Source organism: Scyliorhinus torazame, chromosome 9 (genome assembly GCF_047496885.1).
Source record: "Scyliorhinus torazame isolate Kashiwa2021f chromosome 9, sScyTor2.1, whole genome shotgun sequence".
Lineage (NCBI taxonomy): Eukaryota > Metazoa > Chordata > Chondrichthyes > Carcharhiniformes > Scyliorhinidae > Scyliorhinus > Scyliorhinus torazame.
Window position 1 is genome coordinate 690,265 of NC_092715.1, and position 19,058 is coordinate 709,322.

At 47.2% G+C, this 19,058-nt stretch overlaps 1 protein-coding gene across 4 annotated transcripts in view; it reads left to right on the top strand.

Annotated features, from left to right (window-relative positions):
• nup155 (nucleoporin 155) overlaps window positions 1-19,058 on the top strand; it is a 404,177-nt gene that overhangs the window by 94,080 nt on the left and 291,039 nt on the right. For all 4 annotated transcript variants that reach the window (XM_072515568.1, XM_072515570.1, XM_072515569.1 and 1 more), the window contains exon 11: window positions 10,872-10,969. In XM_072515568.1, the coding sequence (XP_072371669.1) occupies window positions 10,872-10,969 (98 nt within the window). The remainder of the gene's footprint in view (window positions 1-10,871; window positions 10,970-19,058) is intronic.

A 19,058-nucleotide genomic window follows, 5' to 3' on the forward strand; every position in this document is an offset into this window, starting at 1 on the left:
CTCGGTCTATGCCCCTCATAATTTTGTATACCTCTATCAGGTCGCCCCTCAACCTCCTTCGTTCCAGTGAGAACAAACCGAGTTTATTCAACCGCTCCTCATAGCTTATGCCCTCCATACCAGGCAACATTCTGGTAAATCTCTTCTGCACCCTCTCTAAAGCCTCCACATCCTTCTGGTAGTGTGGCGACCAGAATTGAACACTATACTCCAAGTGTGGCCTAACTAAGGTTCTATACAGCTGCAACATGACTTGCCAATTCTTATACTCAATGCCCCGGCCAATGAAGGCCAGCATGCCGTATGCCTTCTTGACTACCTTCTCCACCTGTGTTGCCCCTTTCAATGACCTGTGGACCTGTACTCCTAGATCTCTTTGACTTTCAATACTCTTGAGGGTTCTACCATTCACTGTATATTCCCTACCTGCATTAGACCTTCCAAAATGCATTACCTCACATTTGTCCGGATTAAACTCCATCTGCCATCTCTCCGCCCAAGTCTCCAGACAATCTAAATCCTGCTGTATCCTCCGACAGTCCTCATCGCTATCCGCAATTCCACCAACCTTTGTGTCGTCTGCAAACTTACTAATCAGACCAGTTACATTTTCCTCCAAATCATTTATATATACTACAAAGAGCAAAGGTCCCAGCACTGATCCCTGTGGAACACCACTGGTCACAGCCCTCCAATTAGAAAAGCATCCCTCCATTGCTACCCTCTGCCTTCTATGGCCTAGCCAGTTCTGTATCCACCTTGCCAGTTCACCCCTGATCTCGTGTGACTTCACCTTTTGTACTAGTCTACCATGAGGGACCTTGTCAAAGGCCTTACTGAAGTCCATATAGACAACATCTACTGCCCTACCTGCATCAATCATCTTAGTGACCTCCTCGAAAAACTCTATCAAGTTAGTGAGACACGACCTCCCCTTCACAAAACCGTGCTGCCTCTCACTAATACGTCCATTTGCTTCCAAATGGGAGTAGATCCTGTCTCTAAGAATTCTCTCCAGTAATTTCCCTACCACTGACGTAAGGCTCACCGGCCTGTAGTTCCCGGGATTATCCTTGCTACCCTTCTTAAACAGAGGAACAACATTGGCTATTCTCCAGTCCTCCGGGACATCCCCTGAAGACAGCGAGGATCCAAAGATTTCTGTCAAGGCCTCAGCAATTTCCTCTCCAGCCTCCTTCTGTATTCTGGGGTAGATCCCATCAGGCCCTGGGGACTTATCTACCTTAATATTTTTTAAGACACCCAACACCTCGTCTTTTTGGATCACAATGTGACCCAGGCTATCTACACCCCCTTCTCCAGACTCAACATCTACCAATTCCTTCTCTTTGGTGAATACTGATGCAAAGTATTCATTTAGTACCTCGCCCATTTCCTCTGGCTCCACACATAGATTCCCTTGCCTATCCTTCAGTGGGCCAACCCTTTCTCTGGCTACCCTCTTGCTTTTTATGTACGTGTAAAAAGCCTTGGGATTTTCCTTAACCCTATTTGCTAATGACTTTTCGTGACCCCTTCTAGCCCTCCTGACTCCTTGCTTAAGTTCCTTCCTACTTTCCTTATATGCCACACAGGCTTCGTCTGTTCCCAGCCTCTTAGCCCTGACAAATGCCTCCTTTTTCTTTTTGACGAGGCCTACAATATCACTCGTCATCCAAGGTTCCCGAAAATTGCCGTATTTATCTTTCTTCCTCACAGGAACATGCCTGTCCTGTATTCCTTTCAATTGACACTTGAAAGCCTCCCACATGTCAGATGTTGATTTGCCCTCAAACATCCGCCCCCAATCTATGTTCTTCAGTTCTCGCCTAATATTGTTATAATTAGCCTTCCCCCAATTTAGCACATTCATCCTCGGACCACTCTTATCCTTGTCCACCAGTACTTTAAAACTTACTGAATTGTGGTCACTGTTACCGAAATGCTCCCCTACTGAAACATCTACCACCTGGCCGGGCTCATTCCCCAATACCAGGTCCAGTACCGCCCCTTCCCTAGTTGGACTGTTTACATATTGTTTTAAGAAGCCCTCCTGGATGCTCCTTACAAACTCCGCCCCGTCTAAGCCCCTGGCACTAAGTGAGTCCCAGTCAATATTGGGGAAGTTGAAGTCTCCCATCACCACAACCCTGTTGTTTTTACTCTTTTCCAAAATCTGTCTACCTATCTGCTCCTCTATCTCCCGCTGGCTGTTGGGAGGCCTGTAGTATACCCCCAACATTGTGACTGCACCCTTCTTATTCCTGATCTCTACCCATACAGCCTCACTGCCCTCTAAGGTGTCCTCTCGCAGTATAGCTGTGATATTCTCCCGAACAAGTAGCGCAACTCCACCTCCCCTTTTACATCCCCCTCTATCCCGCCTGAAACATCTAAATCCTGGAACGTTTAGCTGCCAATCCTGCCCTTCCCTCAACCAGGTCTCTGTAATGGCAACAACATCATAGTTCCAAGTAATAATCCAAGCTCTAAGTTCATCTGCCTTACCCGTAATGCTCCTTGCATTAAAACATATGCACTTCAGGCCACCAGACCCGCTGTGTTCAGCAACTTCTCCCCGTCTGCTCTGCCTCAGAGCCACACTGTCCCTATTCCCTAGTTCTCCCTCAATGCTCTCACCTTCTGACCTATTGCTCCCGTGCCCACCCCCCTGCCATACTAGTTTAAACCCTCCCGTGTGACACTAGCAAACCTCGCGGCCAGGATATTTATGCCTCTCCGGTTTAGATGCAACCCGTCCTTCTTAAACAGGTCACACCTGCCCCGGAAGAGCTCCCAGTGGTCCAGATAATGGAAACCCTCCCTCCTACACCAGCTGTTTAGCCACGTGTTTATCTGCTCTATCTTCCAATTTCTAGCCTCACTGGCACGTGGCACAGGGAGTAATCCCGAGATTACAACCCTCGAGGTCCTGTCTTTTAACTTTCTGCCTAGCTCCCTGAACTCCTGCTGCAGGACCTCATGCCCCTTCCTGCCTATGTCGTTAGTACCAATATGTACAACGACCTCTGCCTGTTTGCCCTCCCCCTTGAGGATTCCCTCTACCCGTTCGGAGACATCCTGGACCCTGGCACCAGGGAGGCAACATACCATCCTGGAGTCTCTTTCACGTCCACAGAAGCGCCTATCTGTGCCCCTGACTATAGAGTCCCCTATTACTATTACTCTTCTGCGCTTTGACCCTCCCTTCTGAACATCAGAGCCAGCCGTGGTGCCACTGCTCTGGCTGCTGCTGTTTTCCCCTGATAGGCTATCCCCCCCGACAGTATCCAAAGGGGTATATCTGTTCGAGAGGGGGACAACCACAGGGGATTCCTGCACTGACTGCCTGCCCTTTCTGGTGGTCACCCATTTCTCTGCCTGCACCTTGGGTGTGACCAAATTTACATAACTGCGATCTATGACGCTTTCCGCCACCTGCATGCTCCTAAGTGCATCCAATTGCTGCTCCAACCGAACCATGCGGTCTGTGAGGAGCTCCAGTTGGGTGCACTTTCTGCAGATGAAGCCATCCGGGACGCTGGAAGCCTCCCGGACCTGCCACATCTCACAGTCAGAGCACAGCACCCCTCTAACTGACACCTGCTTTGGAGCGGGTGCAGAGGAGATTTACCAGGATGTTGCCTGGTATGGAGGGAAAATCTTATGAGGAAAGGCTGACGGACTTGAGGTTGTTTTCGTTGGAGAGAAGAAGGTTAAGAGGAGGCTTAATAGAGGCATACAAAATGATCAGGGGGTTGGATAGGGTGGACAGTGAGAGCCTTCTCCCGCGGATGGATATGGCTGGCACGAGGGGACATAACTTTAAACTGAGGGGTAATAGATATAGGACAGAGGTCAGAGGTAGGTTCTTTACGCAAAGAGTAGTGAGGCCGTGGAATGCCCTACCTGCTACAGTAGTGAACTCGCCAACATTGAGGGCATTTAAAAGTTTATTGGATAAACATATGGATGATAATGGCATAGTGTAGGTTAGATGGCTTTTGTTTTGGTGCAACATCGTGGGCCGAAGGGCCTGTACTGCGCTGTATTGTTCCATGTTCTATGTTCTATGTAATTAATTAAAATTTGTCTTTTTTTTTTAAAATACTTTTTTTTTAATTTCAAAGTTACTGTCAACTATCTGTTTCCTAGCACTAGATTTCTAATAGAAATGCGATAGCTAACTATAATACTCTCCGATCTCTGGCTTAGATATCCTCTAAATTATAATTAAGTTATTATGTTTAATTAGTTCCCAAATACTCAATTTTTTTTAAATTTAGGTTAGAATCCCAACCAGCCACTCTGGCCACAGCTTTTCTGTGATGTCACTTTAGTTTCCCCCGACACACACAATTTGAAAAAAGGTATAAAAGTAAAAATCACTTACTTACCTTCTTAGTGTCTGAGATGTTCTCAGGTTCTCTCGCTGACAGACTGCTCCTCCACCTCCGATCCTTGACCTGCACAATGCTAATAATATAATAATATAATATGGCACTTACCTTACACCAATGGGTCTTATTATTAGGTTAGAGGAGGAGGGCGGGTGGGAGACACTACACGTGTAGTGTCTCGGGTTTCCTCTCCACCAGAATTTATTAGTTGGGGGGGGGGGGGGGGGGACTTCCCAGAGGTCCGCGGGTCGAACTTCCGGTTCCCGCCTTATATAAAAACAAATAAAACAGAAAAGAAGAACAGACACGGGACCAGGCAAGGCTTTTTAAATACACTACTCACCTCCCAGAAGGCCCCTGCGCACCGCTGCCGCCGAAATCCAAAGGGCTGCTCCTGTAAAGGTAAGGCTTTTTAAAGTAAGTACTCACCTCCCAGAAGGCCCCTGCGCACCGCTGCCGCCGAAATCCAAAGGGCTGCTCCTGTAAAGGTAAGGTTTTTAAACTCACTACTCACCTCCCAGAAGGCCCCTGCGCACCGCTGCCGCCGAAATCCGAAGGGCTGCTCCTGTAAAGGTAAGGTTTTTAAACTCACTACTCACCTCCAAGAAGGCCCCTGCGCACCGCTGCCGCAGAAATCCGAAGGGCTGCTCCTGTAAAGGTAAGGTTTTTAAACTCACTACTCACCTCCAAGAAGGCCCCTGCGCACCGCTGCCGCCGAAATCCAAAGGGCTGCTCCTGTAAAGGTAAGGTTTTTAAATACACTACTCACCTCCCAGAAGGCCCCTGCGCACCGCTGCCGCCGAAATCCAAAGGGCTGCTCCTGTAAAGGCAAGGCTTTTTAAAGTAAGTACTCACCTCCCAGAAGGCCCCTGCGCACCGCTGCCGCCGAAATCCAAAGGATGTGAGGAGAAAGTGGAGGTTGTTATAGAATTTACACTGCAGAAGGAGGCCTTTCGGACCATCGAGTGCACTGGCCCTTGGAAAGAGCACCCCACTTAAGCCCCACACCTCCATCCTATCACCATAACCCCACCTAAGTTTTATTGCACACTTACAGCAAAAAGTGCAGAGGATACCGGAAGTCTGCAGAGGGATTTGGATGTTTAAGTGAATGGGCTAGGGTCTGGCAGATGGAATACAATGTTGACAAATGTGAGGTTATCCATTTTGGTAGGAATAACAGCAAAATAAATTATTAATTAAATGATAAAATATTAAAACATGCTGCTGTGCAGAGGGACCTGGGTGTGCTAGTGCATGAGTTGCAAAAAGTTGGTTTACAGATGCAACAGGCAAATGGAATTTTGTCCTTCATTGCTGGAGGGATGGAGTTTAAGACTAGGGAGGTTATGCTGCAGTTGTATAAGGTGTTAGTGAGGCCACACCTGGAGTATTGTGTTCAGTTTTGGTCTCCTTACCTGAGAAAGGACATACTGGCACTGGAGGGTGTGCAGAGGAGATTCACTAGGTTAGTCCCAGAGCTGAAGGGGTTGGATTACGAGGAGAGGTTGAGTAGACTGAGACTGTACTCGTTGGAATTTAGAAGGATGCAGGGGGGATCCTATAGAAACATATAAAATTATGAAGGGAATAGATAGGATAGATACGGGCAGGTTGTTTCCACTGGCGGGTGAAAGCAGAACTAGGGGGCATAGCCTCAAAATAAGGGGAAGTAGATTTAGGACTGAGTTTAGGAAGAACTTCTTCACCCAAAGGGTTGTGAATCTGTGCAATTCCTTGCCCAGTGAAGCAGTTGAGGCTCCTTCATTAAATGTTTTTAAGATGAAGATAGATAGTTTTTTGAAGAATAAAGGGATTAAGGGTTATGGTGTTCGGGCCGGAAAGTGGAGCTGAGTCCACAAAAGATCAGCCATGATCTCATTGAATGGTGGAGCAGGCTCGAGGGGCCAGATGGCCAACTCCTGCTCCTAGTTCTTATGTTCTTATGGGCAATTTATCATGGGCAATCCACCTAACCTGCACGTCTTTGGACCGTGGGAGGAAACCGGTGCACCCGGAGGAAACCCACTTGCAGACTCCGCACAGACAGTGACCCAAGCTGGAATCGAACCTGTGACCCTGGTGCTGTGAAGCAACCGTGCTAACCACTGTGCTACTGTGCTGCCCTTTAATAGGATGAACAGGCAGGGCAGCACAGGCAGTCTAACAACTACAGAGGGGTAAAAAAATGTAAAATATAAAAATGTAAGGAGACTGAGAGTGAAGGTTGGGGATGAGGCAGAGTGTTATCAGAGATTAATAACGGAGGTCAGAATGTGTGAAAAGCGTAATGCACAAGACAATCCTGCAAGGGAAAGACTGATCAGTCGGACATATTTCAAAACCTTGCATCTAAATGCTCGTAGTGTTCGGAATAAGGTCACTGAGCTGATGGCACAGAGACTTGATGGGTATGATTTGGTGGGGATCACTGAAACATGGTTGCAGGAAGCCTGAAAACTCTAAAAAGGGATATTGAGCTGCTAATTTTGCCCTTCTTCTTGCCACATCTCTGTTATATAAATTACATCCTTCTGACATGTGTCTACCTGTGCCCTTACCTCATCTTCCTTGTTTGTAATACTCCCTGCCTTGAAGTATCAACAGTTCAACTTCATCAATTTCCTTTGCTGGATGCTTTTTAACCTTGGTTTCTTCTATTTTGCTGTTATTTTACTGTCGTTGGGTCAAAATCCAGGAATTCCCTCCCGAACGGTGGGTATACTTGTACCTTCAGGACTGCAGCGATTCAAGAATGCAGTTCACCACAATCTTCTCCAGGGCAACCTGGGGTGAACAATATGTGCTGGGCTAGACAGTGGCACCCACGCCCTGAAAATTAAATTTGTAAAAAGTGAACAGGAGCGGGGACAGCAGGCATCCCCGCCTGGTGCCTCTGTGCAGCTGGAAGTATTCAGAGCTGGTGGTGTTGGTCCCTACATTCACCTTGGGGACGTTATACAGGAGTTTCACCCAGGCTGTGAACCCTGCTCTGAGCCCAAACCACTCCCCTACATAATAATCTTCATTAGTGTCACAAGTAGGCTTACATTCACCCTGCAATGAGGTTACTGTGAACAGCCCCTAGTCTCCACATTCCGGCGCCTGTTCGGGTACACAGAGAGAATTCAGAATGTCCAATTCTCCTAAAAGCCCGTCTTTCGGGACTTGTGGGAGGAAACGGGAGCACCCGGAGGAATCCCACGCATACACGGGGAGAACGTGCAGACTCCGCACAGACTGTGACCCACGCCGGGAATCGAACCCGGGTCCTTGGAGCTGTGAAGCAACAGTGCTAACCACTGTGCTACCGTGCCGCTAATCAAGCAGATTGCTTTGTTGTGGGTAGTGAAATGAAATGAGAATGAAAATCGCTTATTGTCACAAGTAGATTTCAAATGAAGTTACTGTGAAAAGCCCCTAGTCACCACATTCCGGCGCCTGTTCGGGGAGGCTGGTACGGGAATTGAACCGTGCTGCTGGCCTGCCTTGGTCTGCTTTCAAAGCCAGCGATTTAGCCCTGTGCTAAACAGCCTCGAACCACATGAGAGTTGCTGCCGTTGCATTTATCCCATAAACAAAATGTACACGTGACTCAAATCTTGTCGAAGTTTGTCAAACTTTCACTCAGGAACTAAATTAGCCGCCGCAGAATTCCAAGCTCGGACCTGCTTTTCCCAGTCACAGTATTTTTGTGGTTGGTCCAGTTAATTTTTGATGAATAGTAAACCCCAGGATGCTGATGGTTGAGAATTCAGCGATGATAATGCCATTTAGTGTCAAGGGAGAGTGGTTAGATTGTCTTGGCCGCAGGCATTTGTGTGTACCCCTTCGCTCAGGGATATTCCTGTGGGTATACCCGTTCTCAGGGATATTCCTGTGTGTATACCCGTTCTCAGGGATATTCCTGTGTGTATACCCGTTCTCTGGGATATTCCTGTGTGTATACCTGTTCTCTGGGATATTCCTGTGTGTATACCTGTTCTCAGGGATATTCCTGTGTGTATACACCCGTTCTCTGGGATATTCCTGTGTGTCTACCTGTTCTCAGGGATATTCCTGTGTGTATACCCGTTCTCAGGGATATTCCTGTGTGTATACCCGTTCTCAGGGATAACTCCCGTGTGTATACCCGTTCTCTGGGATATTCCTGTGTGTATACCTGTTCTCTGGGATATTCCTGTGTGTATACCCGTTCTCCGGGATATTCCTGTGTGTATACCTGTTCTCAGGGATATTCCTGTGTGTATACCTGTTCTCAGGGATATTCCTGTGTGTATACCTGTTCTCCGGGATATTCCTGTGTGTATACCCGTTCTCCGGGATATTCCTGTGTGTATACCCATTCTCTGGGATATTCCTGTGTGTATACCTGTTCTCTGGGATATTCCTGTGTGTATACCTGTTCTCTGGGATATTCCTGTGTGTATACCTGTTCTCAGGGATATTCCTGTGTGTATACCTGTTCTCAGGGATATTCCTGTGTGTATACACCCGTTCTCTGGGATATTCCTGTGTGTCTACCTGTTCTCAGGGATATTCCTATGTGTATACCCGTTCTCTGGGATATTCCTGTGTGTATACCCGTTCTCCGGGATATTCCTGTGTGTTTACCCGTTCTCTGGGATATTCCTGTGTGTGTACCTGTTCTCTGGGATATTCCTGTGCGTATACCTGTTCTCTGGGATATTCCTGTGTGTATACCTGTTCTATGGGATATTCCTGTGTGTATACCTGTTCTCTGGGATATTCCTGTGTGTACACCTGTTCTCTGGGATATTCCTGTGCGTATACCTGTTCTCTGGGATATTCCTGTGTGTATACCTGTTCTATGGGATATTCCTGTGTGTATACCCGTTCTCTGGGTTATTCCTGTGTGTATACCCATTCTCAGGGATATTCCTGTGTGTATACCTGTTCTCAGGGATATTCCTGTGTGTATACCTGTTCTCCGGGATATTCCTGTGTGTATACCTGTTCTCTGGGATATTCCTGTGTGTATACCTGTTCTCAGGGATATTCCTGTGTGTATACCTGTTCTCCGGGATATTCCTGTGTGTATACCCGTTCTCCGGGATATTCCTGTGTGTATACCCGTTCTCCGTGATATTCCTGTGTGTATACCCGTTCTCAGGGATATTCCTGTGTGTATACCCGTTCTCCGGGATATTCCTGTGTGTATACCCGTTCTCTGGGATATTCCTGTGTGTATACCTGTTCTCTGGGATATTCCTGTGTGTATACCTGTTCTCTGGGATATTCCTGTGTGTATACCTGTTCTCTGGGATATTCCTGTGCGTATACCTGTTCTCTGGGATATTCCTGTGTGTATACCTGTTCTATGGGATATTCCTGTGTGTATACCCGTTCTCTGGGTTATTCCTGTGTGTATACCCGTTCTCAGGGATATTCCTGTGTGTATACCCGTTCTCAGGGATATTCCTGTGTGTATACCCGTTCTCAGGGATATTCCTGTGTGTTTACCCGTTCTCTAGGATATTCCTGTCTGTATACCTGTTCTCTGGGATATTCCTGTCTGTATACCTGTTCTCCGTGATATTCCTGTGTGTATACCCGTTCTATGGGATATTCCTGTGCGTATACCTGTTCTCTGGGATATTCCTGTGTGTATACCCGTTCTCCGGGATATTCCTGTGTGTTTACCCGTTCTCTGGGATATTCCTGTGTGTATACCTGTTCTCTGGGATATTCCTGTGCGTATACCTGTTCTCTGGGATATTCCTGTGTGTATACCTGTTCTCTGGGATATTCCTGTGTGTATACCTGTTCTCAGGGATATTCCTGTCTGTATACCTGTTCTCAGGGATATTCCTGTGTGTTTACCCGTTCTCTAGGATATTCCTGTCTGTATACCTGTTCTCTGGGATATTCCTGTCTGTATACCTGTTCTCAGGGATATTCCTGTGTGTATACCCGTTCTATGGGATATTCCTGTCTGTATACCTGTTCTCAGGGATATTCTGCCTTTGTTTGGGTGTGCATGTGTCTGTTTTCTGTGTGTGATTCCCCTCTCTGGAATATTCCTGTGTGTGCACGCCGCTTTTACCTCATTCTAACTAGGATAGGGGAGGTGGTGCGATGGTAGCAATGTCACTGGACCAGTAATCCAAAGGCCTCAATCAATAAATCTGGAATTAAAAGCTCGTCTCAGTAAAGGCGACCCTGAAATCATTGTCGATTGTCGTAAATAACCCACCTGGTTCACTGATGTCCTTTAGGGAAGGGAACCTGTCGTCCTAACCCGGTCTGGACTACATTGTGACTCCAAACTCTCAGCACTGTGGTTGACTCTTTAATGCCCCCCTCTGGAATGGCCAAGCGAGGCACTCAGGGATGGGCAGCAAATGCTGGCCTTGCCAAGAATGCTCACAGTAAAGAAACAAATGCTTGTGTTAGTGATACTGCAGTGTTGTATTGATGTTTTTGTTTCTGATCCTTTGTCCATCCCAGGACCATAGACCGTGCTGTCTTCAAACCGATTGTCCACATTGCAGTGATTGAGAGCTCGGAGTCTGCGGATTGCCATCTGATGGCTGTTACACATGCAGGTGAGAAGTTGCAGGGTTGGTTCATTCAGGGAACACAGTGCTTCTGCAAAGTCGATGGGTGTAGTACTGCAAACTATGTGTGATGCAGACATGGTGTTACTACTGAAAGAGTTTGATGTGACCAGAGGTGCCTGTAATGAGGATGTTTGTGTGACACAGCTGATGATGTGGGTAAGTTTGAATTCAGCAATAGTGATCATTGAGGACTATTCGGGGAGGCAGCAAAGTGACATTGTCACTGGATTAGTAAACCAGAGACCCAGCGTAATGCTCTGGGGACCCGGGTTTGAATCCCAACAGGGCAAATGATGGAATTTGAATTCAATATAAATCCGGAATTAAAAGTCCAGTGATGACCATGAAACCATTGTCGATTGTCGTAAAAACCCATCTGGGTCACTAATGTCCATTAGGAAGGGAAATCTGCCGTCCTTACCCGGTCTGGCCGACATGTGACTCCAGACCCACCGCAATGTGGTTGACTGTTAAATGCCCTCCATGATGCGTAATAAATGCTGGCACAGCCAGCGACACCCACATTCCACAAATGAATAAATAAACTACTATGTTCAGTTCTGGGTAGCAGAAGATGTCAAGACTTGAGTGAAAGCAGGGGAGATTGACGAGAATAACACTAATGGATGATGCACTTCAGTTACGTGAAAGACTGAATGAACTGGGATTGTTCTCCTTGGAGCAGACGAGGTTAAGAGGAATTTGTGAGGGGTGCTCAACATCATTGAACTTGTTAGAGAATGACAGTGAAAGATATAAACGGGTGACAAAAGGGGTATCCCAGAACAACAGTGCAGTGGAGGTCCTTCGGCCCGTCGAGTCTGCACTGACGCATGGGACACCTGACCTGCTTAATAACAGTGCAGTGGAGGTCCTTCGGCCCGCCGAGTCTGCACTGACGCATGGGACACCTGACCTGCTTAATCCCATTGGCCAGCACTTGGCCCAGAGCCTCGAATATTAACACGTTCCAAATGCTCATCCAGGTGCTTCTTGAAGAATGTGAGGCAACCCACCTGTACCACCCTCCCAGGCCGTGCGTTCCAGACCCTCACCACCCTCTGGGTAAATATTTTAAAAATTAAATGCCCCTAAACCTCCTGCCCCTCACCTTCAAATTGCATCCCTCTTAACTTACCCTTCAACTAAGGGGAACAGCTTCTCCCTAGCCACCCTGTCCGTGCTCCTCATAATCTTGTCCACAGTCGATTTCGGCGGCGTGAGAGCAGCTGGTTAGTCAGTTTCAGCGGGAGCATTGCGGAAGGAGGGTGCTGGGAGGTAAGTCAACCTTTAAAAGCACTTCTCTTTGCAGGGGCAGGCCAGTCGATTTCGGCGGCGTGAGAGCAGCTGGTTAGTCAGTTTCAGCGGGAGCATTGCGGAAGGAGGTGCTGGGAGGTAAGTCAACCTTTAAAAGCACTTCTCTTTGCAGGGGCAGGCCAGTCGATTTCGGCGGCGTGAGAGCAGCTGGTTAGTCAGTTTCAGCGGGAGCATTGCGGAAGGAGGGTGCTGGGAGGTAAGTCAACCTTTAAAAGCACTTCTCTTTGCAGGGGCAGGCCAGTCGATTTCGGCGGCGTGAGAGCAGCTGGTTAGTCAGTTTCAGCGGGAGCATTGCGGAAGGAGGGTGCTGGGAGGTAAGTCAACCTTTAAAAGCACTTCTCTTTGCAGGGGCAGGCCAGTCGATTTCGGCGGCGTGAGAGCAGCTGGTTAGTCAGTTTCAGCAGGAGCTGAGACTTTTTCTCTTTTCTTTAAATTAGTTTTTTAGGCGGGATCAGGAAGTCGACCCGCGGACGTCTGGGAAGACCCTCACCAATAAATTCTGGTGGAGAGGAAACCCGAGACACTACACGTGTAGTGTCTCCCACCCGCCCTCCTCCTCTAACCTAATAATAAAACCCATTGGTCTGAGGTAAGTACCATATTTTTATTATATTATTATTATTTTTTATAAAAATTTAATTTAGTTGTTAGCTAGATCTTGGTAGAAAGTTAGAGGAATGGCAGGGAAGGGAGTACAATGTTCCTCCTGCAGGATGTTTGAGGTGAGGGATGCAGTTAGTGTCCCTGCTGATTTTACCTGCAGGAAGTGCTGCCATCTCCAGCTCCTCCAAGACCGAGTTAGGGAACTGGAGCTGGAGTTGGAAGAACTTCGGATCATTCGGGAGGCAGAAGGGGTCATAGATAGCAGCTTCAGGGAATTAGTTACACCAAAGATTGGAGATAGGTGGGTAACTGTAAGAGGGACTGGGAAAAAACAGTCAGTGCAGGGATCCCCTGCGGTCGTTCCCCTGAGAAACAAGTATACCGCTTTGGATACTTGTGGGGGGGACGACTTACCAGGGGTAAGCCATGGGGTACGGGCCTCTGGCACGGAGTCTGTCCCTGTTGCTCAGAAGGGAAGGGGGGAGAGGAGCAGAGCATTAGTAATTGGGGACTCTATAGTCAGGGGCACAGATAGGAGATTTTGTGGGAGCGTGAGAGACTCACGTTTGGTATGTTGCCTCCCAGGTGCAAGGGTATGTGATGTCTCGGATCGTGTTTTCCGGGTCCTTAGGGGGGAGGGGGAGCAGCCCCAAGTCGTGGTCCACATTGGCACCAACGACATAGGTAGGAAAGGGGACAAGGATGTCAGGCAGGCTTTCAGGGAGCTAGGATGGAAGCTCAGAACTAGAACAAACAGAGTTGTTATCTCTGGGTTGTTGCCCGTGCCACGTGATAGTGAGATGAGGAATAGGGAGAGAGAGCATTTAAACACGTGGCTACAGGGATGGTGCAGGCGGGAGGGTTTCAGATTTTTGGATAACTGGGGCTCTTTCTGGGGAAGGTGGGACCTCTACAGACAGGATGGTCTACATCTGAACCTGAGGGGCACAAATATCCTGGGGGGGAGATTTGTTAGTGCTCTTTGGGGGGGTTTAAACTAATGCAGCAGGGGAATGGGAACCTGGATTGTAGTTTTAGGGTAAGGGAGAATGAGAGTATAGAGGTCAGGAGCACAGATTTGACGTCGCAGGAGGGGGCCAGCGTTCAGGTAGGTGGTTTGAAGTGTGTCTACTTCAATGCCAGGAGTACACGAAACAAGGTAGGGGAACTGGCAGCGTGGGTTGGTACCTGGGACTTCGATGTTGTGGCCATTTCGGAGACATGGATAGAGCAGGGACAGGAATGGATGTTGCAGGTTCCGGGGTTTAGGTGTTTTAGTAAGCTCAGAGAAGGAGGCAAAAGAGGGGGAGGTGTGGCGCTGCTAGTCAAGAGCAGTATTACGGTGGCGGAGAGGATGGTAGATGGGGACTCTTCTTCCGAGGTAGTATTGGCTGAAGTTAGAAACAGGAAAGGAGAGGTCACCCTGTTGGGAGTTTTTTATAGGCCTCCTAATAGTTCTAGGGATGTAGAGGAAAGGATGGCGAAGATGATTCTGGATATGAGCGAAAGTAACAGGGTAGTTATTATGGGAGACTTTAACTTTCCAAATATTGACTGGAAAAGATATAGTTCGAGTACAATAGATGGGTCGTTTTTTGTACAGTGTGTGCAGGAGGGTTTCCTGAAACAATATGTTGACAGGCCAACAAGAGGCGAGGCCACGTTGGATTTGGTTTTGGGTAATGAACCAGGCCAGGTGTTGGATTTGGAGGTAGGAGAGCACTTTGGGGACAGTGACCACAATTCGGTGACGTTTACGTTAATGATGGAAAGGGATAAGTATACACCGCAGGGCAAGAGTTATAGCTGGGGGAAGGGCAATTATGATGCCATTAGACGTGACTTGGGGGGGATAAGGTGGAGAAGTAGGCTGCAAGTGTTGGGCACACTGGATAAGTGGGGCTTGTTCAAGGATCAGCTACTGCGTGTTCTTGATAAGTATGTACCGGTCAGACAGGGAGGAAGGCGTCGAGCGAGGGAACCGTGGTTTACCAGGGAAGTGGAATCTCTTGTTAAGAGGAAGAAGGAGGCCTATGTGAAGATGAAGTGTGAAGTTTCGGTTGGGGCGATGGATAGTTACAAGGTAGCGAGGAAGGATCTAAAGAGAGAGCTAAGACGAGCAAGGAGGGGACATGAGAAGTATTTGGCAGGAAGGATCAAGGAAAACCCAAAAGCTTTCTATAGGTATGTCAGGAATAAGCGAATGACTAGGGAAAGAGTAGGACCAGTCAAGGACAGGGATGGCAAATTGTGTGTGGAGTCTGAAGAGATAGGCGAGATACTAAATGAATATTTTTCGTCAGTATTCACTCAGGAAAAAGATAATGTTGTGGAGGAGAATGCTGAGCCCCAGGCTAATAGAATAGATGGCATTGAGGTACGTAGGGAAGAGGTGTTGGCAATTCTGGACAGGCTGAAAATAGATAAGTCCCCGGGACCTGATGGGATTTATCCTAGGATTCTATGGGAGGCCAGGGAAGAGATTGCTGGACCTTTGGCTTTGATTTTTATGTCATCATTGGCTACAGGAATAGTGCCAGAGGACTGGAGGACAGCAAATGTGGTCCCTTTGTTCAAAAAGGGGAGCAGAGACAACCCCGGCAACTATAGACCGGTGAGCCTCACGTCTGTAGTGGGTAAAGTCTTGGAGGGGATTATAAGGGACAAGATTTATAATCATCTAGATAGGAATGATATGATCAGGGATAGTCAGCATGGCTTTGTGAAGGGTAGGTCATGCCTCACAAACCTTATTGAGTTCTTTGAGAAGGTGACTGAACAGGTAGACGAGGGTAGAGCAGTTGATGTGGTGTATATGGATTTCAGCAAAGCGTTTGATAAGGTTCCCCACGGTAGGCTATTGCAAAAAATACGGAGGCTGGGGATTAAGGGTGATTTAGAGATGTGGATCAGAAATTGGCTAGCTGAAAGAAGACAGAGGGTGGTGGTTGATGGGAAATGTTCAGAATGGAGTACAGTCACAAGTGGAGTACCACAAGGATCTGTTCTGGGGCCGTTGCTGTTTGTCATTTTTATCAATAACCTAGAGGAAGGCGCAGAAGGGTGGGTGAGTAAATTTGCAGATGATACTAAAGTCGGTGGTGTTGTCGATAGTGTGGAAGGATGTAGCAGGTTACAGAGGGATATAGATAAGCTGCAGAGCTGGGCTGAGAGGTGGCAAATGGAGTTTAATGTAGAGAAGTGTGAGGTGATTCACTTTGGAAGGAATAACAGGAATGCGGAATATTTGGCTAATGGTAAAGTTCTTGAAAGTGTGGCTGAGCAGAGGGATCTAGGTGTCCATGTACATAGATCCCTGAAAGTTGCCACCCAGGTTGATAGGGTTGTGAAGAAGGCCTATGGAGTGTTGGCCTTTATTGGTAGAGGGATTGAGTTCCGGAGTCGGGAGGTCATGTTGCAGCTGTACAGAACTCTGGTCCGGCCGCATTTGGAGTATTGCGTACAGTTCTGGTCACCGCATTATAGGAAGGACGTGGAGGCTTTGGAGCGGGTGCAGAGGAGATTTACCAGGATGTTGCCTGGTATGGAGGGAAAATCTTATGAGGAAAGGCTGACGGACTTGAGGTTGTTTTCGTTGGAGAGAAGAAGGTTAAGAGGAGACTTAATAGAGGCATACAAAATGATCAGGGGGTTGGATAGGGTGGACAGTGAGAGCCTTCTCCCGCGGATGGATATGGCTGGCACGAGGGGACATAACTTTAAACTGAGGGGTAATAGATATAGGACAGAGGTCAGAGGTAGGTTCTTTACGCAAAGAGTAGTGAGGCCGTGGAATGCCCTACCTGCTACAGTAGTGAACTCGCCAACATTGAGGGCATTTAAAAGTTTATTGGATAAACATATGGATGATAATGGCATAGTGTAGGTTAGATGGCTTTTGTTTCGGTGCAACATCGTGGGCCGAAGGGCCTGTACTGCGCTGTATTGTTCTATGTTCTATGTTCTACCTCAATCAGTCTTCCCTGCTCCAGCGAAAACAACCCAAATCTATCCAACCTGTCTTCATTAGTGAACAAACGCCTGGACCTGATGATCCACATCCCAAAATGTTGAAAGAGGTGACTGCAGAGGTAATGGTACAGGTAATGGTGATCAAATATGGTCTCCGCAGATGTAACCCCACTGCTAAAGAAAGCAGGGAGAGAAGAAAAGAGAATTTCACCCCTGTTCGCCTGACATCAGGAACAGAGAAAATGCGATCATGTATTCTAAAGGATGTGATAACGGGGCATTGAGATGTTAATGGTGAGATTGGGCAGAGCCGACATGGATTTACAAAAGGGAAATGACGTTCAACAAATCTTTTGGCTGCTCCAGCAATCTGTAGTTCATTCGCACTGACTGCTGTCCCTACACAGGTCGGGGCACAAGTTCAAGGTGAGGGGGGAAAGGTTCAGTGGGGATGTGCAGGGGACGTTTTTTACAGAGAGGGTGTTCTGTGGTCGCACTGTCTGACAGTCTCTGCACTGATTTATAGTCTGGTCACACTGACTGTCTCTACACTGATTTATAGTCTGGTCGCACTGACTGTCTCTACACTGATTTATAGTCTGGTCACACTGACTGTCTCTACACTGATTTATAGTCTGGTCTCACTGCCTGACAGTCTCTACACTGATTTATAGTCTGGTCACACTGACTGTCTCTACACTGATTTATAGTCTGGTCTCACTGCCTGACAGTCTCTACACTGATTTATAGTCTGGTCACACTGATTTATAGTCTGGTCACACTGACTGACTGTCTCTACACTGATTTATAGTCTGGTCACACTGACTGTCTCTACACTGATTTATAGTCTGGTCACACTGACTGTCTCTACACTGATTTATAGTCTGGTCACACTGACTGTCTCTACACTGATTTATAGTCTGGTCACACTGACTGACTCTACACTGATTTATAGTCTGGTCACACTGACTGACTGTCTCTACACTGATTTATAGTCTGGTCACACTGACTGACTGTCTCTACACTGATTTATAGTCTGGTCACACTGACTGTCTCTACACTGATTTATAGTCTGGTCACACTGACTGTCTCTACACTGATTTATAGTCTGGTCGCACTGACTGTCTCTACACTGATTTATAGTCTGGTCACACTGACTGTCTCTACACTGATTTATAGTCTGGTCACACTGACTGTCTCTACACTGATTTATAGTCTGGTCTCACTGCCTGACAGTCTCTACACTGATTTATAGTCTGGTCACACTGACTGTCTCTACACTGATTTATAGTCTGGTCACACTGACTGTCTCTACACTGATTTATAGTCTGGTCACACTGACTGTCTCTACACTGATTTATAGTCTGGTCTCACTGACTGTCTCTACACTGATTTCTAGTCTGTTCACACTGACTGTCTCTACACTGATTAATAGTCTGGTCACACTGACTGTCTCCACTGATTTATAGCCTGGTCACACTGACTGTCTCCACTGATTTATAGTCTGGTCACACTGACTGTCTCTACACTGATTTATAGTCTGGTCACACTGACTGTCTCTACACTGATTTATAGTCTGGTCGCACTGACTGTCTCTACACTGATTTATAGTCTGGTCACACTGACTGTCTCTACACTGATTTATAGTCTGGTCACACTGACTGTCTCTGCACTGATTTATAGTCTGGTCACACTGACTGTCTCTACACTGATTTATAGTCTGGTCACACTGACTGTCTCTACACTGATTTATAGTCTGGTCACACTGACTGTCTCTGCACTGATTTATAGTCTGGTCACACTGACTGTCTCTGCACTGATTTATAGTCTGGTCACACTGACTGTCTCTACACTGATTTATAGTCTGGTCACACTGACTGTCTCTACACTGATTTATAGTCTGGTCACACTGACTGTCTCTGCACTGATTTATAGTCTGGTCACACTGACTGTCTCTACACTGATTTATAGTCTGGTCGCACTGACTGTCTCTACACTGATTTATAGTCTGGTCACACTGACTGTCTCTACACTGATTTATAGTCTGGTCACACTGACTGTCTCTACACTGATTTATAGTCTGGTCACACTGACTGTCTCTACACTGATTTATAGTCTGGTCACACTGACTGTCTCTACACTGATTTATAGTCTGGTCACACTGACTGTCTCTACACTGATT